This window comes from Neodiprion lecontei, chromosome 6 (genome assembly GCF_021901455.1).
Source record: "Neodiprion lecontei isolate iyNeoLeco1 chromosome 6, iyNeoLeco1.1, whole genome shotgun sequence".
NCBI lineage: Eukaryota > Metazoa > Arthropoda > Insecta > Hymenoptera > Diprionidae > Neodiprion > Neodiprion lecontei.
This window is the reverse complement of record NC_060265.1, coordinates 13633750-13652823: the sequence shown is the minus strand read 5'-3', so window position 1 is coordinate 13652823 and position 19074 is coordinate 13633750. Positions and strand designations below refer to the sequence as shown.

The following is a 19074-nucleotide window of genomic DNA, read 5'->3' as shown; positions in this document are numbered from 1 at the left end:
ATGATACATGTGAATAAAGTATGAATGATAAATTTATTTATCATCTTTTTCTATCTAAACAATGATATATGTATGTATATATATGTATATATACGTATATATACATATATATATATATATATAGATACATATATATACACAAATTATACAATAATGTAATTGAATATAGATGGAGGCGATCAAATTGAATAATTTATTGATAATGATGATACTCAATTTGAATAAATTATTTTTCTCAAATTAAAGAATAATTACTTTTTAAAAATCAAGAACATGAAATTGAATAACTAATCATTTATCTATCTGTATGTTCTCTTTAAACTTTTCAATGAGTTATGATCTATCGTATAAATGTTTCAAATTACGTTCAACAAAGTACATTAGATGTCATCTTTGATTGAATGATATTTTTATTATAATTAACATGTGAGCGATTATTCGAAGAGTATATAGAATTTTTTTGTTAACTATCTTTAGTTTTAAAAAATCCAATTCATGTAACAATTTTTTCTTTTTAAAATTTTCCTTTTTTCGAAAGGTAATCAAAAATTATAATATATATAAATGAAATATAAGAAATCAATTTTCTTATCATTATCTTTATTCGATCAATTATATATATACGAGTATACAAATTATACATCGTTATAATTGAGTTTAAATGATGGCGAATAGACTACATAATTTGATTATGTAGAGAATAATAATTTGAATGAATAATTTCTTTCAAATAGGGGAATAATTAGGTTTCGGAAATTAAAAATATGGAATTGAATAACTCATCATATATCTAGTTGTACGTTTTCTTTAAACTTTTCAATAAGTTCTCATTCATTGTATAGATGTTCCAAATTACAATCCATGAAGGTCATTGAATGGCATTTTTTTAATTAATGGTATTTTTATTATAAATAATATGTGAGCGAATGATTAAAAAGTATATAGAATTTTTTTAATAATTGTGTTTATTTTCAGAATATTTCATTCGAGTAACAATTTTTTTCTTGTATATTCTTCTTGTTTCGAAAGATAATTAAAAATTATAATATATGTGAATGGAATATATATAATCAATTTATTGATCATTTTTTCTATTTCATCAATTATGTATATATACAAATTAGACATTATCTAAATTGATTATAAATGTAGGCAAATAATTACAATAATTTATTGAAATAAAATATGATAATTTGAATGAATCATTGTTCTTAAATTAAAAAATAAATAATTTCCAGAAACTGAAAATACCAAATCAAATAACCAGTAATTTATCTATCTGAAAGTTTTCTTCGGGCTTTTCAATGAATTCTAATCCATTGTATAAATGTTACAAATTGCAATCCATAAAACGTCATTGAATGGCATTTTTGCAATGAATAATATTTTCATTTTAATTAATATGTCAGCAAATAATTAAAAACTATATAGGATTTTTTTAATGAATGTATTCATTTTGAAAAAATTCAATTTGTCCGAAAATATTTTTTTTTTTTCAAATTCTTCTTTTTTCAAAAGTTAATTGAAGATTACAATATAAATAAATAAAATATGAATGATAAATTTATGTATCGTTTTTTTTAATCGATCAATCATATATCTCTCTATCTAATAAAAAAGTTTCAAACAAATGAACGTAGAAAAAGATTATAATAACAATAGTATACGCATGAAGTTGGCGGTGGGGTGAGATACCGAAAACAAAACAAAAAGCATCTAGCAAACCCTTTGACAGCTGTCATCGGCTGTTTATGACAGTCTTTGACAAATATCTTTATAGGTATCTGTTTCTGACGCGCAAAAAATGAACATGCAAACGAAAATTATAACGATGATTCCCGACAGGAATTGTCTTTTTCGCGCGTTGGCGTATTGTGTATACGGCACTCAAGATCGACACGCAGAGGTGAGACTGAGGATCGTTTCAAATATAGTGGATAATTGGTCTACATTTGCGGGTTTTATTACAGGTAATGAGTCAAACGGTGCTGTGATTAGGTGACCTGGTGATTACAAATCACATATGAATAAAAATGCAATATATGCAGCTGCGGAAATTATTAAGATATGTTAAATCGAGTATCGCGAAGAACAAATTCATCCACACCGGATCGGATCACAAAATGGAACACAATTCTCGCTACTCTTCACCGGTGACGGAGAGAGTGGACACTTTGATGTCTTGCAGAACCAAAATAAAATTCAGATAGTGAGTAATAAGTATGAAAAGTAACAATCAAATAATAGTAAATCTAAATATATCACCAAACAGTCAAAAGGACAGCCAGGATTTACGATGACAATGGAGAAAGGAGGAGTTTCAAGCAGCAGACAAGGCGATGAAGATGGTGGATGGTCGGAAGTATCACAAAAGAAAGAGGAAAATAAAATTGTAAGTGCGAAGAACCAAATAAGCCATAGAATAATATCCACCAAATATTCGTATAACCAGGAATGAGGACGACCAGGATCGATGTTGACCACAAGAGAAAGAGGTGTTTTGCGGAATGAACATCAACGCAAATATAGAGAAAAAAATAATATAAAGAAAGTGATTTTGGAGAATAACCGGCAGAGCGGCAGTAAAAATAATTCAACGAAGGGTGTCGAAGAATTAGAAGAATCGATTGCGATGATTGATTCGGAAAATAAATCGAGAGGACGACCAACCAATGTGATGAACAGCAGCGAAAATATAGGGAAGCGAACAAAAAATATCATACTGGCTTTTAAAAAAACGAACAGAAAGGAGGAGTTTCAACCAGCAGACAAGGCGATGAAGATGGTGGATGCTCGGAAGTATCACAAAGGAAAAAGGAAAATAAAATTTTAAGTGCGAAGAACCAAATAAGGCAGAGAATAATAATAAACAAATATTCCTATAACCAGGCAAGAGGACGACCATGATAGATGTTGACCACAAGAAAAAGAGGTGTTTTACGGAGTGAACAGCAACATAAATACAGAGAAAAAAAAAATATAAAGAAGGTGATTTTGGAGAATAACGGGCAGAGCGGTAGCAAAAATAATTCAGCAAGTCAAGGAGATAGACAGATATCAATAGAGAAGGAACACCAATTTTCAACCAACGAATGGAAGCTTAGATTGATGAAATAAAGAAAAGTAAGCACAGAAGGAATTGAAGTGGACAGCAAGTGCAGGACCTGTCATTAAATCAACATGAAGGAATTCGCCTGTCTACTAGACAATGCGTAAGGAAATAGTGAGGCGCGAAGCGCCGAACAACGAGGCGCGCAGCGCCGAGTGCCCGAGGCGCGTAGCGCCGAGATGGGGTTGGCGCGCGAAGCGCGCAGGGGCGAAGCCCCTAGTATATACAAATTATACAATAATATGATTGATTACAAATGTCGGCAAATAAATTCAACAATTTAATGATGTAAAAATGATTATTTGAATGAATCATTTTTCTAAAATTGAAAAATAATTAATTTTCAAAAATTTGAAATATGACATGTGATAACCAATCAATTATCTATCCGTATGTTCTCTTCGGACTCTTCAATAAGTTCTAATCCATTGTATAGATGTTCCAAATTACAATCCATAAAGGTCATTGAATGGCATTTTTCCAATGAATAATATTCTTATTCCAATTATTATGTGAGCAGATAATTGAAAACTATACATTCTTTCAATCATTATATTTATTTTCGAAAAATTTAATTTAACTAAAAATTTTTTTTCTCAATTTCTTCTTTTTTTAAAAATTAGTTCAAACTTATATCATATATGAATGAAATATGAATATCAAATTAATTCATCATTTCTTTCATTCTATCAATTATATATATATAAAAATTATACATTATTATAATTGAGTATAAATGTTGGCATATGAATTAAATAATTTAATCATGTGACGAATAATAATTTGAATGAATAATTTTCCTCAAATGAGGGAATGATTGATTGCTGAAAGTTGAAAATATAAAATTGAATAACTGATCATTTTTCTATGTGTATGTTTTCTTTGAACTTTTCAATAAGTTCTTATTCATTGTATAAATGATCCAAATTATAATCCACAAAGGTCATTCAATAGCGTTTTTTTAATGAACAGTATTTTTCCTTTAATTAATATGTGAGCAAATATTAGAGAAATATATAAAATTTTTTTAAATATTTCAATAAAATTTATTTTTCAAAGGTTCAATAAACGTAAAAATACCTATTTTCTCCTAGATTCTTCTTTGTTTGAAAGTGAATTAAAAATTATATTATTTATGTATAAAATATGGATAATAAATTCATTTATCATTTTTTTTATTCAAATAATGATATATGTGTAAATAAATTATACAATAATGTAATTGAATGAAAATGAATGCACAAAAATTGAATAATAAATTGATATGAATGATAATCAATTTGAATAAATCATTTTCCTCGAATTAAAGAATGATTACTTATTAAAAATTGAAAATATTAAATTAAATAACTGATCATATATCTATCTGTATGTTTTCGTTAAACTTTTGGGTAAGTTCTAATCCATTGTATAGATGTTCCAAATTACAATCCATGAAGGTCATTGAATGGCACATTTTCAATGAATCATTTTTTTTTCTTAATTAATATGTGAGCAAATAATTAAAAACTATATTGGATTTTACTAATGAATGTATTCATTTTAAAAAAATTTAATTTATACGAAAATATTATTTTTTTCAAATTCTTCTTTTTTCGAAAGTTAATTCAAAATTATAATATAAATAAATAAAATATGAATAATAAATTTTTGCATCGTTTTTTTTATTCGATCAATCATATATATACACAAATTATACAATAATATGATTGATTATGAATGTCGGCAAATAAATTGAATAATTTAATGACATAAAAATGATTATTTGAATGACTAATTCAAAAATTAAAGATATGACATGTAATAACCAATCAATTATCTATCCGTAAGTTTTCTTTAGACTTTTCAACAAGTTCTAATCCATTGTAGGTATGTCTCAAATGACAATCCCCAAAGGACATTGAATGGCATTTTTCGAATGCATAATATTTTTATTTCAATTTATATGTGAGCGAATGATTAGGAAGTACGAAAAATCTTTTTAATACTTATATTTATTTTTAAAAAATGTAATTAATGTGAAAATCCTTTTTTTTCCTAAATTTTCCTTACTTCAAAAGTAAATTGAAAATCATGATGTATATGAATAAAATATGGATGATAGATTCATTCGACATTTTTTTTATCTAAACAATCATATAAATATGTATATATATGTATATATATGTATATATATATGGATACATATATATACACAAATTATACAATAATGTAATTAAATATGAATGGAGGCAATTAAATCAAATAATTTATCGATAATAATGATAATCAATTTGAGTAAATTATTTTTCTCAAATTAAAGAATAATTACTTTTTCAAAATCACGAATATGAAATTAAATAACTAATCATTCATCTATCTGTATGTTTTCTTCAAACTTTTCAATAAGTTATGATCTATTGTATAAATTTTTCAAATTACATGCAACAAAGTACATTAGATGTCATCTTTGATTGAATGATATTTTCATTATAATTAATATATGAGCGATTAATTGAAAAGTAAATAGAATTTTTTTGTTAATTATCTTTTTTTTTTAAAAATCCAATTCGTTTAAAAATTTGTTTTTTTTTAAATTCTCTTTTGTTCAAATCTCCCGCCCTGTTTCGCACCGGCTGATCAATTATCAGCTCAGCAGAACGATTGACTCAGCGCCTGGCTAAGAGGAGCGGGGTCGCCGCTGCCACGGGCCGGTGTGCGCTCTCGCTCTCACCTATCTAGTCTCTCTCACTCTAGTTCATAGCATCTCGCAGTGTTTACATGGAGCAATTATTACAAATAATATGTATAATAATATATATATATCGAACGTAAAATAATACATCTAGTTGTGCCTTTACGACTCAGTTTAAGTTAAGCCTACCCGCCAGATCCCAGTATTCTACAATCTATCAAAATTTCTACAAAGCGGTCCTTCGAACCGGATCCTGGCTGGCTTAACCTATTCACGTTCTAACTTCAACAATTAAATAATTCAGTGAATCAAGAACAGTGAATTTGTGCGCATACCGACGCCGACGCATTGCGGAGTACCTCGTATAGGTACCGCGTTAGTGGAAAGGGTGTTTGGGACCCATAGTGCGAAAATCACCCTGCGCGTGCGCGCATCCACTCTATTAAAATATTTCACGCCTCTCTACGCATCCTCTAGGCCGCTTCAAGGCCTACGTACACCTTTATGCCTCTCTACGCAGCATCTAGGCCGCTTCAAGGCCTACACGCCTCTACGCATTATCTCTTGGGCTGATTCAGGGCCCACGTACAGCATCATCCACGCAACCGCTTCATCATCTAAAGAATCCACGTAAATTGTCCGTTCATTCCTTTCATACTCTCTTCACGTTGCTAAACCGCAGCCCTTTCTCGCATTGATTTTCTTTCGATAGCTTTCAGACATATTCCAAAGATGTCGTGAAACAGGTATCTTACGGCCTAAGAGATTCTCCTCAAGTACGTGAGAGACCTTGTGCAGGAGGTCGACGATGGAGTCATCTCCGTGTGCAATGTATTCGACGCCGAAGCTAAGCTCGAGGCTCTCGAACAGAACTGGAGTCAAATTCGAGAGACCTACGACAAGGTACTCGGCAGCAAGGATCTCAACGCCGAATTGCCGTACTTCAAAGAGTACGTCTTCACCACCACGACTGCGCTATACGCCAAGGTGAAAGGCGCCCTCAAAGCTCGAATCAACGAGCTTGAGCCTCGCCGGCTCCACAACTCAACGCTAAACGTATCGGCTACAGAGCCCACAGCGGTTCGTCCGCAGCTACCGGTCATCAAACCGCCACACTTCCACGGCGACATCCTTCAATGGACTTCCTTTAAGACAAAGTTCACCTCCGTAATGACCAAAGCGGGTGCGGACAATGTGGAGAAAATGCACTTCCTCCTCCAGAGCGTCCACGGCCCAGCAGCGACTCTCATCGAGAACGTCGACATCACCGACGGCTCATTTGAGACCGCATGGAACGCTCTACTCGCTCGCTATGAGAACAAACGTGTTCTCATCACCTCTCAGCTCAACAAGTTCTTCGGCATGCCCAAGATGACCTCCAGATCTGCCAAGGAAGTCAACAGCATCCTGAACACTACCACCGAGGTGTTGAGCTCACTAAAAACTCTTGGATCGCCAACAGATCAATGGGATCAACTAGTGGTGCATTTCATCTCACAGCGTCTCGATTCCAAGACACGTGAGGACTGGGAATTGGCGCTTGGAGCGTCGACCAACTACCCAGCCTTCGAACGCTTGAAGAACTTTCTCCAGGGGCGCGCCAGAGCGCTCGAGTCCATGGAAGGACGGACTCCAGTCACTCCAAGAGACTCCAAACCTGAGAAGAAGAAGGTTACTGTTTACAAAACGTCGCCTGTAAACGTTCGCACGGCGAGCGTTAACACACGGGCTCCTGCAATGCTGTCCAATACTCAATCTACCGCAAAACCCTCTCCTGGCAACACGTCGAGACCTCAGAGTCCATGTTCCTGCTGCGCAGAGAGCCACTTGATCGCGAGCTGTCCAAAGCTCCACGACATGGCGCCGGAGGAACGTTACAAAATGGCGACAGTTCAAGAGACTCTGCCTCAACTGCCTGGGAACACATCAGGTTGAGAACTGCCGCAGCCAACGTCACTGCCGCCAGTGTAACGCGTCACATCACACGCTCCTCCACGCAGCCCTTCAAGCAGATGACGAACGAGGATACAGCAGCTCAAGCCGCGGTTCGCAAAACTCGATGACGTCACAGCCGAGTACCAATCTCTCGGCATGACTAACCGACTCTTCAACTTCCACGCAGCGGCTCATTCACGCATTTTCCGTCGCTGCGTCACTCGTCTTAACGCAACAAACACGCGCATCGCGCCAACCAGCAACTGCGCCACGAACTACGGTGCTACTCGCTATGGCGCGTGCTCTTCTCATCACTCCAACACGCATTACGCATCCAGTACGATTGCTCATCGATCCTGGACCAGAGCTTACGCTCATCTCTCATCAATTAACCCGCACGCTCAACTTACACGCAAACAACGTCCACGTACCCATCATCGGAGTGGGCAGCGTGCCTTCCGGACACACCCGGGGCGCTGTCAACTTTACGCTACGCTCAATTCACAGCAACGAAGCCGCCGAGCTTCAAGCTCATGTTCTGCCGAAGCTCACGGTAGAACTGCCCACACGCAACATCGAGACCCAGGCATGACCCCATATCACGGGCTTGGAGCTCGCTGATCCCGGTCATCTCTCACCCGGCAAGATCGACATACTCATTGGCGCCGACTCCTACGGCTCGATCTTAAAACCCGGAGTAAGATCCGGCACGGCTGAACAGCCAATCGCCATCCACACGATATTTGGGTGGGCGATACTTGGACCTATAAACGATCCATCTCACGCTACGCACGCCCATCAAGGGCACCTCATCACTAACGAACATCTCCACAATCTAATCTTCAGGTTCTGGGAACTTGAACAAGCTCCACCTTCACAGGCTGAGACTCTAACCTCTGACGAGGTAACCTGTGAAGCCCACTTCCTCTCTACGAATTCACGCGACAGCCAAGGTCGCTACAGCGTGCGCCTGCCATTCAAGGTGGACCCCACGACGCTCGGGAACTCCAAGGGCATCGCACAAAAATCGCTCGAGCGCCTCCTCAAGCGCCTAGCCAATCAACCAGAGCTCTGCAAGCTCTACAAGGATTTCCTCGCCGAGTACGAGGGAATGGGACACATGATTGAGGTTGAGGACCACGATCCGTCTCCCCAGGGCTATTATCTACCTCACCACGGCGTTCTCAGGAACGGCAAGATCCGAGTCGTCTTCAACGGGTCGTGCAAGACGACCTCAGGTCACTCACTCAACGACATACTCCATACAGGAGCCAAAACGCAGAATGACATCTTCGACGTACTACTATACGTCAGAAAATACCGTCTCTTATTCATCACCGACATCGTAAAAATGTTTCGGCAGATTCGCGTACATCCCGAGGACCGGAAGTTTCAACGCATACTATGGGTCGAGGCTGACGATCAACTCAAGACATACGAGCTGGCTACTGTCACGTATGGCGAGACGCCAGCTCTATTCCTCTCCGGCCGCGCCGTCCAACAACTCGTCTTTGACGAGGGTGAACGGTTCCCGCTCACTATCGAACCCTTGAGAGAGGGAAGCTACGTGGACGACATCAGTGGCGGCGCAGACGATCTTCATACCCTCAACGCAATCGCTACACAGGTCGAAGGCCTGTGCCTCAAAGGATGCTTTCCATTATCAAAGTGGAAATCGAATCATCCCGACTTCATCAAAACCAAATCCGAGTCTCCGTCCAGCACCGAGTCTCACGAGTTCCACGAATCCACCACTAAGATTCTAGGACTCGCCTGGCAATGCGCACCTGACGTCCTCAGGTTCACTGGCCACACGCAACCCGGAGCAGCGATCACCAAACGCACTATCCTCTCCGAAACAGCTCAACTCTTCGATCCACTAGGACTGATTTGTCCAGTCATCGTCCGAGCCAAGATATTGATGCAAGATCTATGGTCACTCAAAGTCGGATGGGACGACAAACTCATGCCTCAGATGATTCACCGCTGGACGACGTTCAGGGCGGAACTGTCTGAACTCTCGAGCCTAGCAATCCCTCGCTGGCTCCACACTACTTCTGACACTACGATGACCGAGCTGCATGGCTTCTCCGACGCATCACAGTCAGCCATGGCGGCAGTGGTCTACATCAAGGTCAAACACCCGCATCAGGCAGCTGAAGTAACTCTGGTGTGCTCCAAAACACGAGTCGCGCCACTCCAGCGCCTCACGATGCCCAGACTCGAATTATCTGCCGCCCTACTAATTGTAAAACTCGTCACGCGCGTTCAGGAGGTACTCAAGCTCTCAGAGGCCCCTGTCACGCTATGGACTGACTCAGCGGTATCTCTAGCATGGATCAACAGCGACCCAGTGCGATGGAAGGAGTTCGTCAGGAACCGAGTCCAAGAGATGCACCGCACAGCTCCAAACGCAACCTGGAAATTTATTCCCGGTAAACAGAATCCAGCTGACTGCGCCTTACGAGGCGTAACGCCACCTCAACTCATCACACACAAGCTCTGGTGGTCTGGACCAGACTGGCTAGCTAGAAGTCCGCGACAATGGCCCTCCTTCGCCTCTACGGACGCCAACGCCGCCACCTCGGAACTCAGCCCCAGTGCTGTACACACCGCATCCACCACGCCAAACTTACCATTTGCGAGATTGCTCAGATACAGCTCTCTCACGAAAGTTCTACGCAGAACTGCGACTGTCTTTCAAGCAGTCGCCAGGCTCAGGAGAGTGCCGGACTCCAACCTCAGGACATCGCCGCTCACTCCAGCCGACTTGCAAACCGCTCTCATGTTTTGGATACAAGCATTCCAGTAAGCTTACTTCGCCGGCGAAATAACTGCCATCTCTCAAGGCAAGCCGCTCGCTAAGTCACATCCTTTCACCAGACTTACTGCGCGCCTGGACCCGACCGGCCTACTGCGCGTAGGCGGACGGCTGCAAAACTCACAACTGGATGAGGACGCCAAGCATCCACCAATCTTGCCCAGATTATGCCGCTTGTCAGCACTCATCATCTCAGACGCCCACGCCCGCACGCTGCACGGCGACACCCAACTGACGCTTAACTACATCAGGAAGCGTTGTTGGATACTCGGCGGTCGTGCTCCAATCAAGGCATTCATCCATCGCTGCGTCACGTGCACCCGGATACGCGGCGCACGCGTACAGCAACTCATGGGCCAGCTACCTGCAAAACGTGTGACACCATCTTTGGTGTTTGAACACACGGGCGTCGACTACGCTGGGCCCATCTCACTCAAATTCCACCAAGGACGCGGCACTCGCACCTACAAAGCCTGCCCACACGGCACAAAATATGTCAGAAATATTTCCGAAATGTTACAACATTTCAGATTCATTACATAATTTCGGGAATATTTCTGAAATGTTTCTGAAATATGTCAATTGCAATATAACATTTCCAATATTTCGGAAACCTCACAGAAATATTTCAAATGCAATACAACATCACTGGTACCTTTGAAACGTTTCAGAAATATTTCAAATGCAATATAACATTTTCGATATTATAAATATATTTCAGAAATATTTCAAATGCAATATAACATTCTCGATGTTATAAATACATTTCAGAAATATTCCAAGCGCAATATAACATCACCGGTGCTTTCGAAACGTTTCAGAAATATTTCAAATGCAATATAACATCATTGGTACCTTCGAAACGTTTCAGAAATATTTCAAATGCAATATAACATTTTTGATATTATAAATATATTTCAGAAATATTTCATAACCCAAACTTTCGAAACGTTTCAGTAATATTTCCGTTTATGTGTGTATACATAAGTAGTTTTCATAAAATTTGTCATTTTTCAAATTTTCAATAATGGACATGTGCATAAAGTTTTTCAATATTTATACCTTTCATAAAGTTATGGATCTTTAATAATTATGCATACTGAGCTACGTCCAGTCAAAAAGACCGAAGTGAAGACTTTTTGACGGAATACGAATTGGGCGTCATAATTCTCATTTGTCTTGTTGAATCTACCAATTTTCTCGAACAATATCTCTTAAGGGACAACACCACTGTGACGGCTTCAAAAAATCGATTTTTTGAAAACCATCTAGAAAAATCTAGAATACATTTAAGAATAGAATGCCGTTGGTCCCAGGTCGAAAAAATAATTATTTTGGGAGATATAGGAGATATGGGAGATGCCAAAGGGACTCGTGAGAATGGGTCCGAAAGTGTGGTCCACACCGAATGCGTGTTTACTTTAAAACCAGTATAACATTGACCAGATACTTCCAAATTCCAATGTTTAGAATATTCAAGTATTGGAGGTGGTGGTTTCGAACGCCTTAAACGGATACATAAATATTCGTTATTTACGTCTGAACTATATAAGAATAAACAAGCAGTGTTTATATTTTAACTAAACAATTAATCAACAATTAACATTCCTTTTTGATTCCTGGGTGACCGGTTTACACTAATTGTAATATTATAATATTTATTCACATTCTTAGTCTACGTATATGTTTATTAAAATTACCGTCGTACTTGTATTAATTCAAATTAACGCGCCTTATTTATTCGCGTTTTATCCGCGAGGAAGTGCTGAAAAACCCTAAAAATATGGCATCACGTCGCATACTCGGGCGCACGTGCTCGAGCGTCGCGCGCCAATTTTTCGCGCATCACCGTCGCGCAGCGTCGTGCACTCTTCCATCCTTCATTCTCGAGCTTTCTTGTTCTTTCGCACCGCGTTTCACAGGTCGTTAGATACCACGGATCTCTTGAGAAAATTACAGAAACCCACGTGGCAAGAAAAGTGGATATTTGGTAAGTAAATGTTTAATTTCCAATAAATGTGTAGAGAATTAGACCAAAAAATATCCTTAGCTACTTGGCATAATTACATATTTACGTGCATATTTGCTATGTACGCGGTTCTGCAGCTTGCTTGCTAAATCGGCTATCCTTGGCCACCACGTGTTGAGTGGTATGCAATTGAAATACCGGCTTATGTGTGAACAGAAAGTACTATACTGCTTATAATTTTTTGTCAAGCTGTGAATTAAATAAAATAATTACGATCGTTGACTTCCCAACTATAAAACATCTATAATATTAAATCTTTTTATAGTTTACTCAACAAGGTTATTTCCTAACCGCAGTTGACCTCTCACGAGTGAGTAGTCGTTTGCTTTTCCATAGAATTGAAAAAATCATGCTACGTATTTGAAGGATAACTTTTTGTCAGAATAACTTTTTCTTTGAAGAATCATTGTGATCTGGATGAACTAAGAGTGTTTGACCAAATATTTAGAAAAAGTCAGAAATAGTGGAAATTGTGTGTGGAAATTTCTGGTTTTTTTTTCTCATATTTTTTGAGTAACAGATCTTCGTTTATCCAAATCAGAATGATTCACCCAAGAAAAATTCGTCTTGATAATTATCCTTCAAATTGTGCATAATGATTTTCCCCCTTGATGGAAAATCACACGATACGGCATAATTGCCTTATGCAGTATTAAATTATGCATATTCCGATATTCGTATAGTGTCGCGATTTATTGATAAAGGCTGATTTTAATTTATACTAAATTGTTGATCAATTGAACCTTAAAGATACGCCGAAAGTTATCAAACTTCGGTTTACTTTTTACTAGTTAATTACTGATTGAGGCCTGTTTATTCAAAACTGTACGTTTTTAACATTTTAACTATAATTATTATAGGATATTATTATGCATTATAATTATTTTTCACGCTATACATATAGACGGGCCCTAATGAAACACTTAGTGTATCTCGCTGGCCCAAATAGAACAAGGCTATTTCACAAAAAGCTGTATAAGGCATGTACAGAGCTTTGTATATACGTCCTATGTCAGCTTCAGTTTTATGCACATTCCTATCATTGTTGATTATAAAATAGCAGAATATACTCTCACAAAACATTCTGCTTATACGTTATTTCAATCTGGCGTACACCACCTTGAGCCTCGTGTAATCTAGCTTTAGTTAGAAAGATATCAGACTAGCGTGGAGACCGCCGATCAGTAATTACATGTTATTTGCTTTGAATCACACTCATGTATTTACAACTAAATCTTGAAACATCTGTAATAATTGCAGGAAAAGGTTGAGCAGCTGACAGTCAACTGTGTATTCAAAATATACAACATACGTTTTAGGTAAGACTATTATTAACCAATCATTTAGTTTATGTTTGATCAAATGATTGGGTAACCAGCTACCATTCGATTAGCAATCACACTAATCTAATATCAATAGTGGCATTACGTCCATATTTTCAGTGTATATTTCATGTTAAACAACTCAACTTTGTAGTCAACTATATAGTAGACCCTGACAAACATTAGTTCTCAGACTGTTTTCAGAATAAACTTTTATTTTCCTGCACATCAAATGAGAAATTATTGACTGACCTTTTGTTATTCAAAGTTTTATGTTCGCAACATTGAATATTATACTTTATTATACTTGTATTATTTATGATATTTGATTTCAGAAAATGACACGTAAAAGAAAAAGTAACGACTGCTATTCAGATAGACATAAACGTCGACTCGTTGAACAACAAACTAAATGAAGTATTATTAGAATGAAGCACGTTGAGCACGTATAGTACGAAATGTAAAGTCGTGAACCGAACGCTTTTTTTAAAATATACATGAAAATAAGTATAGTTTTTTCTCGATTTAAACTTATTATTATAATATTATAATAATTGAATTATTTTTAAATCAATAATGCATATGAAAATATAGGTTATAATAACTAAGCTGATACAGGGCAGTCTTTTGCTGTACACCATATTTACTAGTATAGTAGTAACTATACGTAGTAACATTTACTACGTGTATTAAGTAACATTTCTTCGTAAATATTGTGTAGAGCAAAAGACTGCCCTATATCAGCTTAAATATTATAGCCTATATTTTCATATGCATTATTGTTTCCAAAATAATATAAACATAATAATATAATAATAAGTTTATATTGAGAAAAAGACTATACTTACTTTCACGTATATTTCGAAAAAAGCCTTTGGTTCACGACTTTACATTTCGTACTACGCACTAGTATAGTATGCGTAATAATATTTACTACGTGTGTTACGTAACATTTCTTTGTAAATATTGTGTAAAGCAAAAAACTGCCCTATATCAGCTTAATTATTGAAACCTATATTTTCATATGCATTATTGTTCCCAAAATAATATAATTATAATAATATAACGATAAGTTTATATTGAGAAAAAGACTATACTTACTTTCATGTATATTTCAAAAGAAGCCTTCGATTCACGACTTAATATGAACATGAGTCTGTACGATTTTATAATGTATTTGAAAATAAATAACTTTATAAGATACCTATATAATTAATCATTTTACTCAGATTCAGGACTTTCTTTATTACCTGAAAGATTTTTGAAATGTATTGTGGAATATATCAGAAATATTTTCACTATATCTTTCGGAAATGTTTCAGCAATATATTAGTCACCATTTTCAGATATATCGCTGAAAAATTTCTGAAATATATCGCGGAAATATTTCTGACATATTACCGAAATGTTTCTGACATATTTTTGACATATGTCAGCTATATATTTCTGACATATTTCTGAAATGTTACAATAAAAAATAACGTGTTTCAAATGAGACGTTTCTGAAATATATCGCGGAAATATTTCTGACATATTACCGAAATGTTCCTGACATATTTCTGACATATGTCAGCTGTAAAACGTTAGTTATATATGCGGACATGGACATATTTCTGACAAATTTCTGAAATGTTGCAATGGAATATAACATGTTTCTGATGAGACATTATTGAAACATTTCTGAAACATATTGTGTTGTGTGGGTGGATCGCCGTATTTGTGTGTTTTTCAACCTCAGCCGTTCACCTCGAGCTCGTGACGGACTATAGCGCCAACGGATTCCTCAAGGCCTTCCGACGTTTCACGTCTCGACGCGGCATCTGCAGGAACCTCTACAGCGACTGCGGAACAAATTTTGTCGGCGCTGACGCCGAACTAAAGCGGCTACTCTCTGGCTGCTTACAAGAATCACGCAATCTACAACATCTGCTAGCCAACGACGGAACTGAATGGAAGTTCAATCCTCCTGGAGCTCCACACATGGGCGGCAAATGGGAAGCTGCCGCGAAGTCCGTCAAATTCCACCTCCAACGCACCATCGCTGACATGTTACTCACCTACGAGGACTTCTCCACGTTCCTCACTCAGGTTGAAGCTGTACTCAACTCACGTCCTCTCAGCGCTTTCTCTGAGGATCCCGACGACCTCACAGCATTGACTCCTGGACATTTCATATGAGGCGCGCCGCTCAACGCTATTCCAGAACCATCACTTGGCGACGTGCCGGTCAATCGACTCTCTCACCTGCAACGCATCCAGGAGCGTCTTCAGTCATTCTGGGAACGTTGGTCACACGACTGCCTCCAATCTCACCAGACCATCTCCAAATGGCAAACCTCGTTCAACGACGTCGCCGTTGGATCTCTGGTCCTCATCACTGACGAGAGGTTGCCGCCCACCAGATGGCCTCTCGCCAGAGTCACGCAAGTGCATCCTGGCCGCGACGGGCTCACCCGCGTGGTCACGCTCAAGAGTGCAACATCTACAGTCACTCGTCCAATTCACCGACTTGTTCTTCTTCCAGTGCCACGCCACGCGGAAGATTTTCAAGACGCTGCACCAACTGCAGCACATCTTCTTCTCCAACGAGCGGAGAAGGGGGGGAATGTTCAAATCTCCCGCCCTGTCTCGCACCGGCTGATCAATTATCAGCTCAGCAGAACGATTGACTCAGCTCCTGGCTAAGAGGAGCGGGGTCGCCGCTGCCACGGGACGGTGTGCGCTCTCGCTCTCACCTATCTAGTCTCTCTCACTCTAGTTCATGGCATCTCGCAGTGTTTACATAGATCAATTATTACAAATAATATGTATAATAATATATATATATATCGAACGTAAAATAATATATCTAGTTGTGCCTTTACGACTCAGTTCAAGTTAAGCCTACCCGCCAGATCCCAGTATTCTACAATTTATCAAAATTTCTACACTTTTTTTCGAAAGGTAATCAAAAATTATAATATATATGAATGAAATATAAGAAATCAATTTTCTTATCATTATCTTTATTCGATCAATTATATATATATACAAATTATACATTGTTATAATTGAGTATAAATGACGGCGAATAGATTACATAATTTGATTATGTAAAGAATAATAATTTGAATGAATAATTTCTTTCAAATAAGGGAATAATTAGGTTTCGGAAATTGAAAATATGGAATTGAATAACTCATCATATATCTAGTTGAACGTTTTCTTTAAACTTTTCAATAAGTTCTCATTCATTGTATAGATGTTCCAAATTACAATCCATAAAGGTCATTGAATGGCATTTTTTTAATGAATGGTATTTTTACTTTGATTAATATGTGAGCAAATATTAGAGAAATATAAAAATTTTTTTTATATATTTCAATAAAACTTATTTTTCAAAGGTTCAATAAACGTGAAAATACTTTTTTTCTCCTAGATTCTTCTTTGTTTGAAAGTGAGTTAAAAGTTATATTATTTATGTATAAAATATGGATAATAAATTCCTTTATCATTTTTTTTATTCAAATAATGATATATGTGTAAATTAATTATACAATAATGTAATTGAATGGAAATGAAGGCACTCAAATTGAATAATAAATTGATATAAATGATAATTAATTTGAATAAATCATTTTCCTCGAATTGAAAAATGATTACTTATTAAAAATTAAAAATATCAAATTGAATAACTGATCATATATCTATCTGTATGTTTTCGTTAAACTTTTGGGTCAGTTCTAATCCATTGGATAGATGTTCCAAATTACAATCCATGAAGGTCATTGAATGGCATATTTTCAATGGATCATTTTTTTTTTCCCAATTAAAATGTGAGCAAATAATTGAAAACTATATAGGATTTTTTTAATGAATGTATTCATTTTGAAAAAATTTAATTTATACGAAAATATTTTTTTTTCAAATTCTGCTTTTTTCAAAAGTTAATTGAAAATTATAATATAAATAAATAAAATATGAATAATAAATTTATGCACCTTTTTTTTTATTCGATCAATCATATATATATATACAAATTATACAATAATATGATTGATTATGAATGTCGGCAAATAAATTAAATAATTTAATGATATAAAAATGATTATTTGAATGACTTATTTTTTTTCAATTAAAAAATGATTAATTTTCAAAAATTAAAGATATGACATGTAATAACCAATCAATTATCTATCCGTAAGTTTTCTTTAGACTTTTCAACAAGTTCTAATCCATTGTAGGTATGTCTCAAATTACAATCCCCAAAGGACATTGAATGGCATTTTTCGAATGTATAGTATTTTTATTTCAAATAATATGTGAGCGAATGATTAGGAAGTACAAAAAATCTTTTGAATACTTATATTTATTTTTAAAAAATTTAATCAATGTGAAAATCCTTTTCTTTCCTAAATTCTCCTTTCTTCAAAAGTAATTGGAAATCATGATGTATATGAATGAAATATGGATGATAAATTCATTTGACATTTTTTTTCATCTTAGCAATGATATATATACCGGGACAATCTCTTGAAACTATACATATAATGCGCATGCGCGAGTTTTATCGGCTGCTCGGGCAGGCTGGCCACTTCGAGTTTCAGCTGTCAAACTCTGTTTCTGGCGGCGTTGTAGTTCATACGAATTTTTAAGGTTAGAATCTCAAACAGTCAAGGTAGTGATTCGGAAAGTTGATGCTAATGCTCTTTGAAAATTGGCTTTATTCGACTAAAATGAGAAATCTGTTTAAATGTTGGGTGCTTGGAAGAAACGCAGCAGGTAGGTGCAAATACTTTATTTAATCATTTTTATAATTTCGTACATTAGAAATAACAATGGAATTTTTATCTATCAACAGGTGATACGGCCAAAATAATTACATCTCTGATATTCACTGTTATCTGCCCATTCAATTTGTCAGACGTACAAAGATCATCGCCACTTTCAAGCAACTAAGCAACTTTCTCACTCTTTTGTGATTTCAGGCGGTAATATTGAATTTTATGACTTTCGAAAATGAGACATTAAACCGAGCGTTCAAGAAATTTAAATATCTCACTATCTGTAACGGAACTGTGAATCTTTTTTTTCTTGAAAATAGTTCAACTAAATTTACGAATAGTCGATAGTCAATGTATTTTTTCCGATTAACAAATTATTGCTACTACTATTTAAAATTTCCGAATGATTATCAGAATTTAT

At 36.4% G+C, this 19074-nt stretch overlaps 2 protein-coding genes and 1 long non-coding RNA gene across 3 annotated transcripts; all 3 read left to right on the top strand.

The window, feature by feature from the left end:
• Positions 1–8010: 8010 nt before the first annotated feature.
• On the top strand, positions 8011–10530 carry LOC124295050. The gene is made up of 2 exons (XM_046743178.1): positions 8011–8271; positions 8365–10530. The coding sequence occupies exons 1-2, from the start codon at positions 8011–8013 to the stop codon at positions 10528–10530; spliced, it is 2427 nt and encodes an 808-aa protein (XP_046599134.1).
• A 1855-nt stretch (positions 10531–12385) lies between these two features.
• Positions 12386–14496, top strand: LOC124294971. The gene is made up of 3 exons (XR_006904875.1): positions 12386–12529; positions 13829–13887; positions 14226–14496. It is a non-coding gene; the product is annotated as an uncharacterized LOC124294971 (long non-coding RNA).
• Positions 14497–15456: 960 nt separating this feature from the next.
• On the top strand, positions 15457–16068 carry LOC107220236. Its single transcript, XM_015658745.2, has 2 exons — positions 15457–15472; positions 15629–16068. The coding sequence occupies exons 1-2, from the start codon at positions 15457–15459 to the stop codon at positions 16066–16068; spliced, it is 456 nt and encodes a 151-aa protein (XP_015514231.2).
• The last annotated feature ends 3006 nt before the right edge of the window (positions 16069–19074 follow it).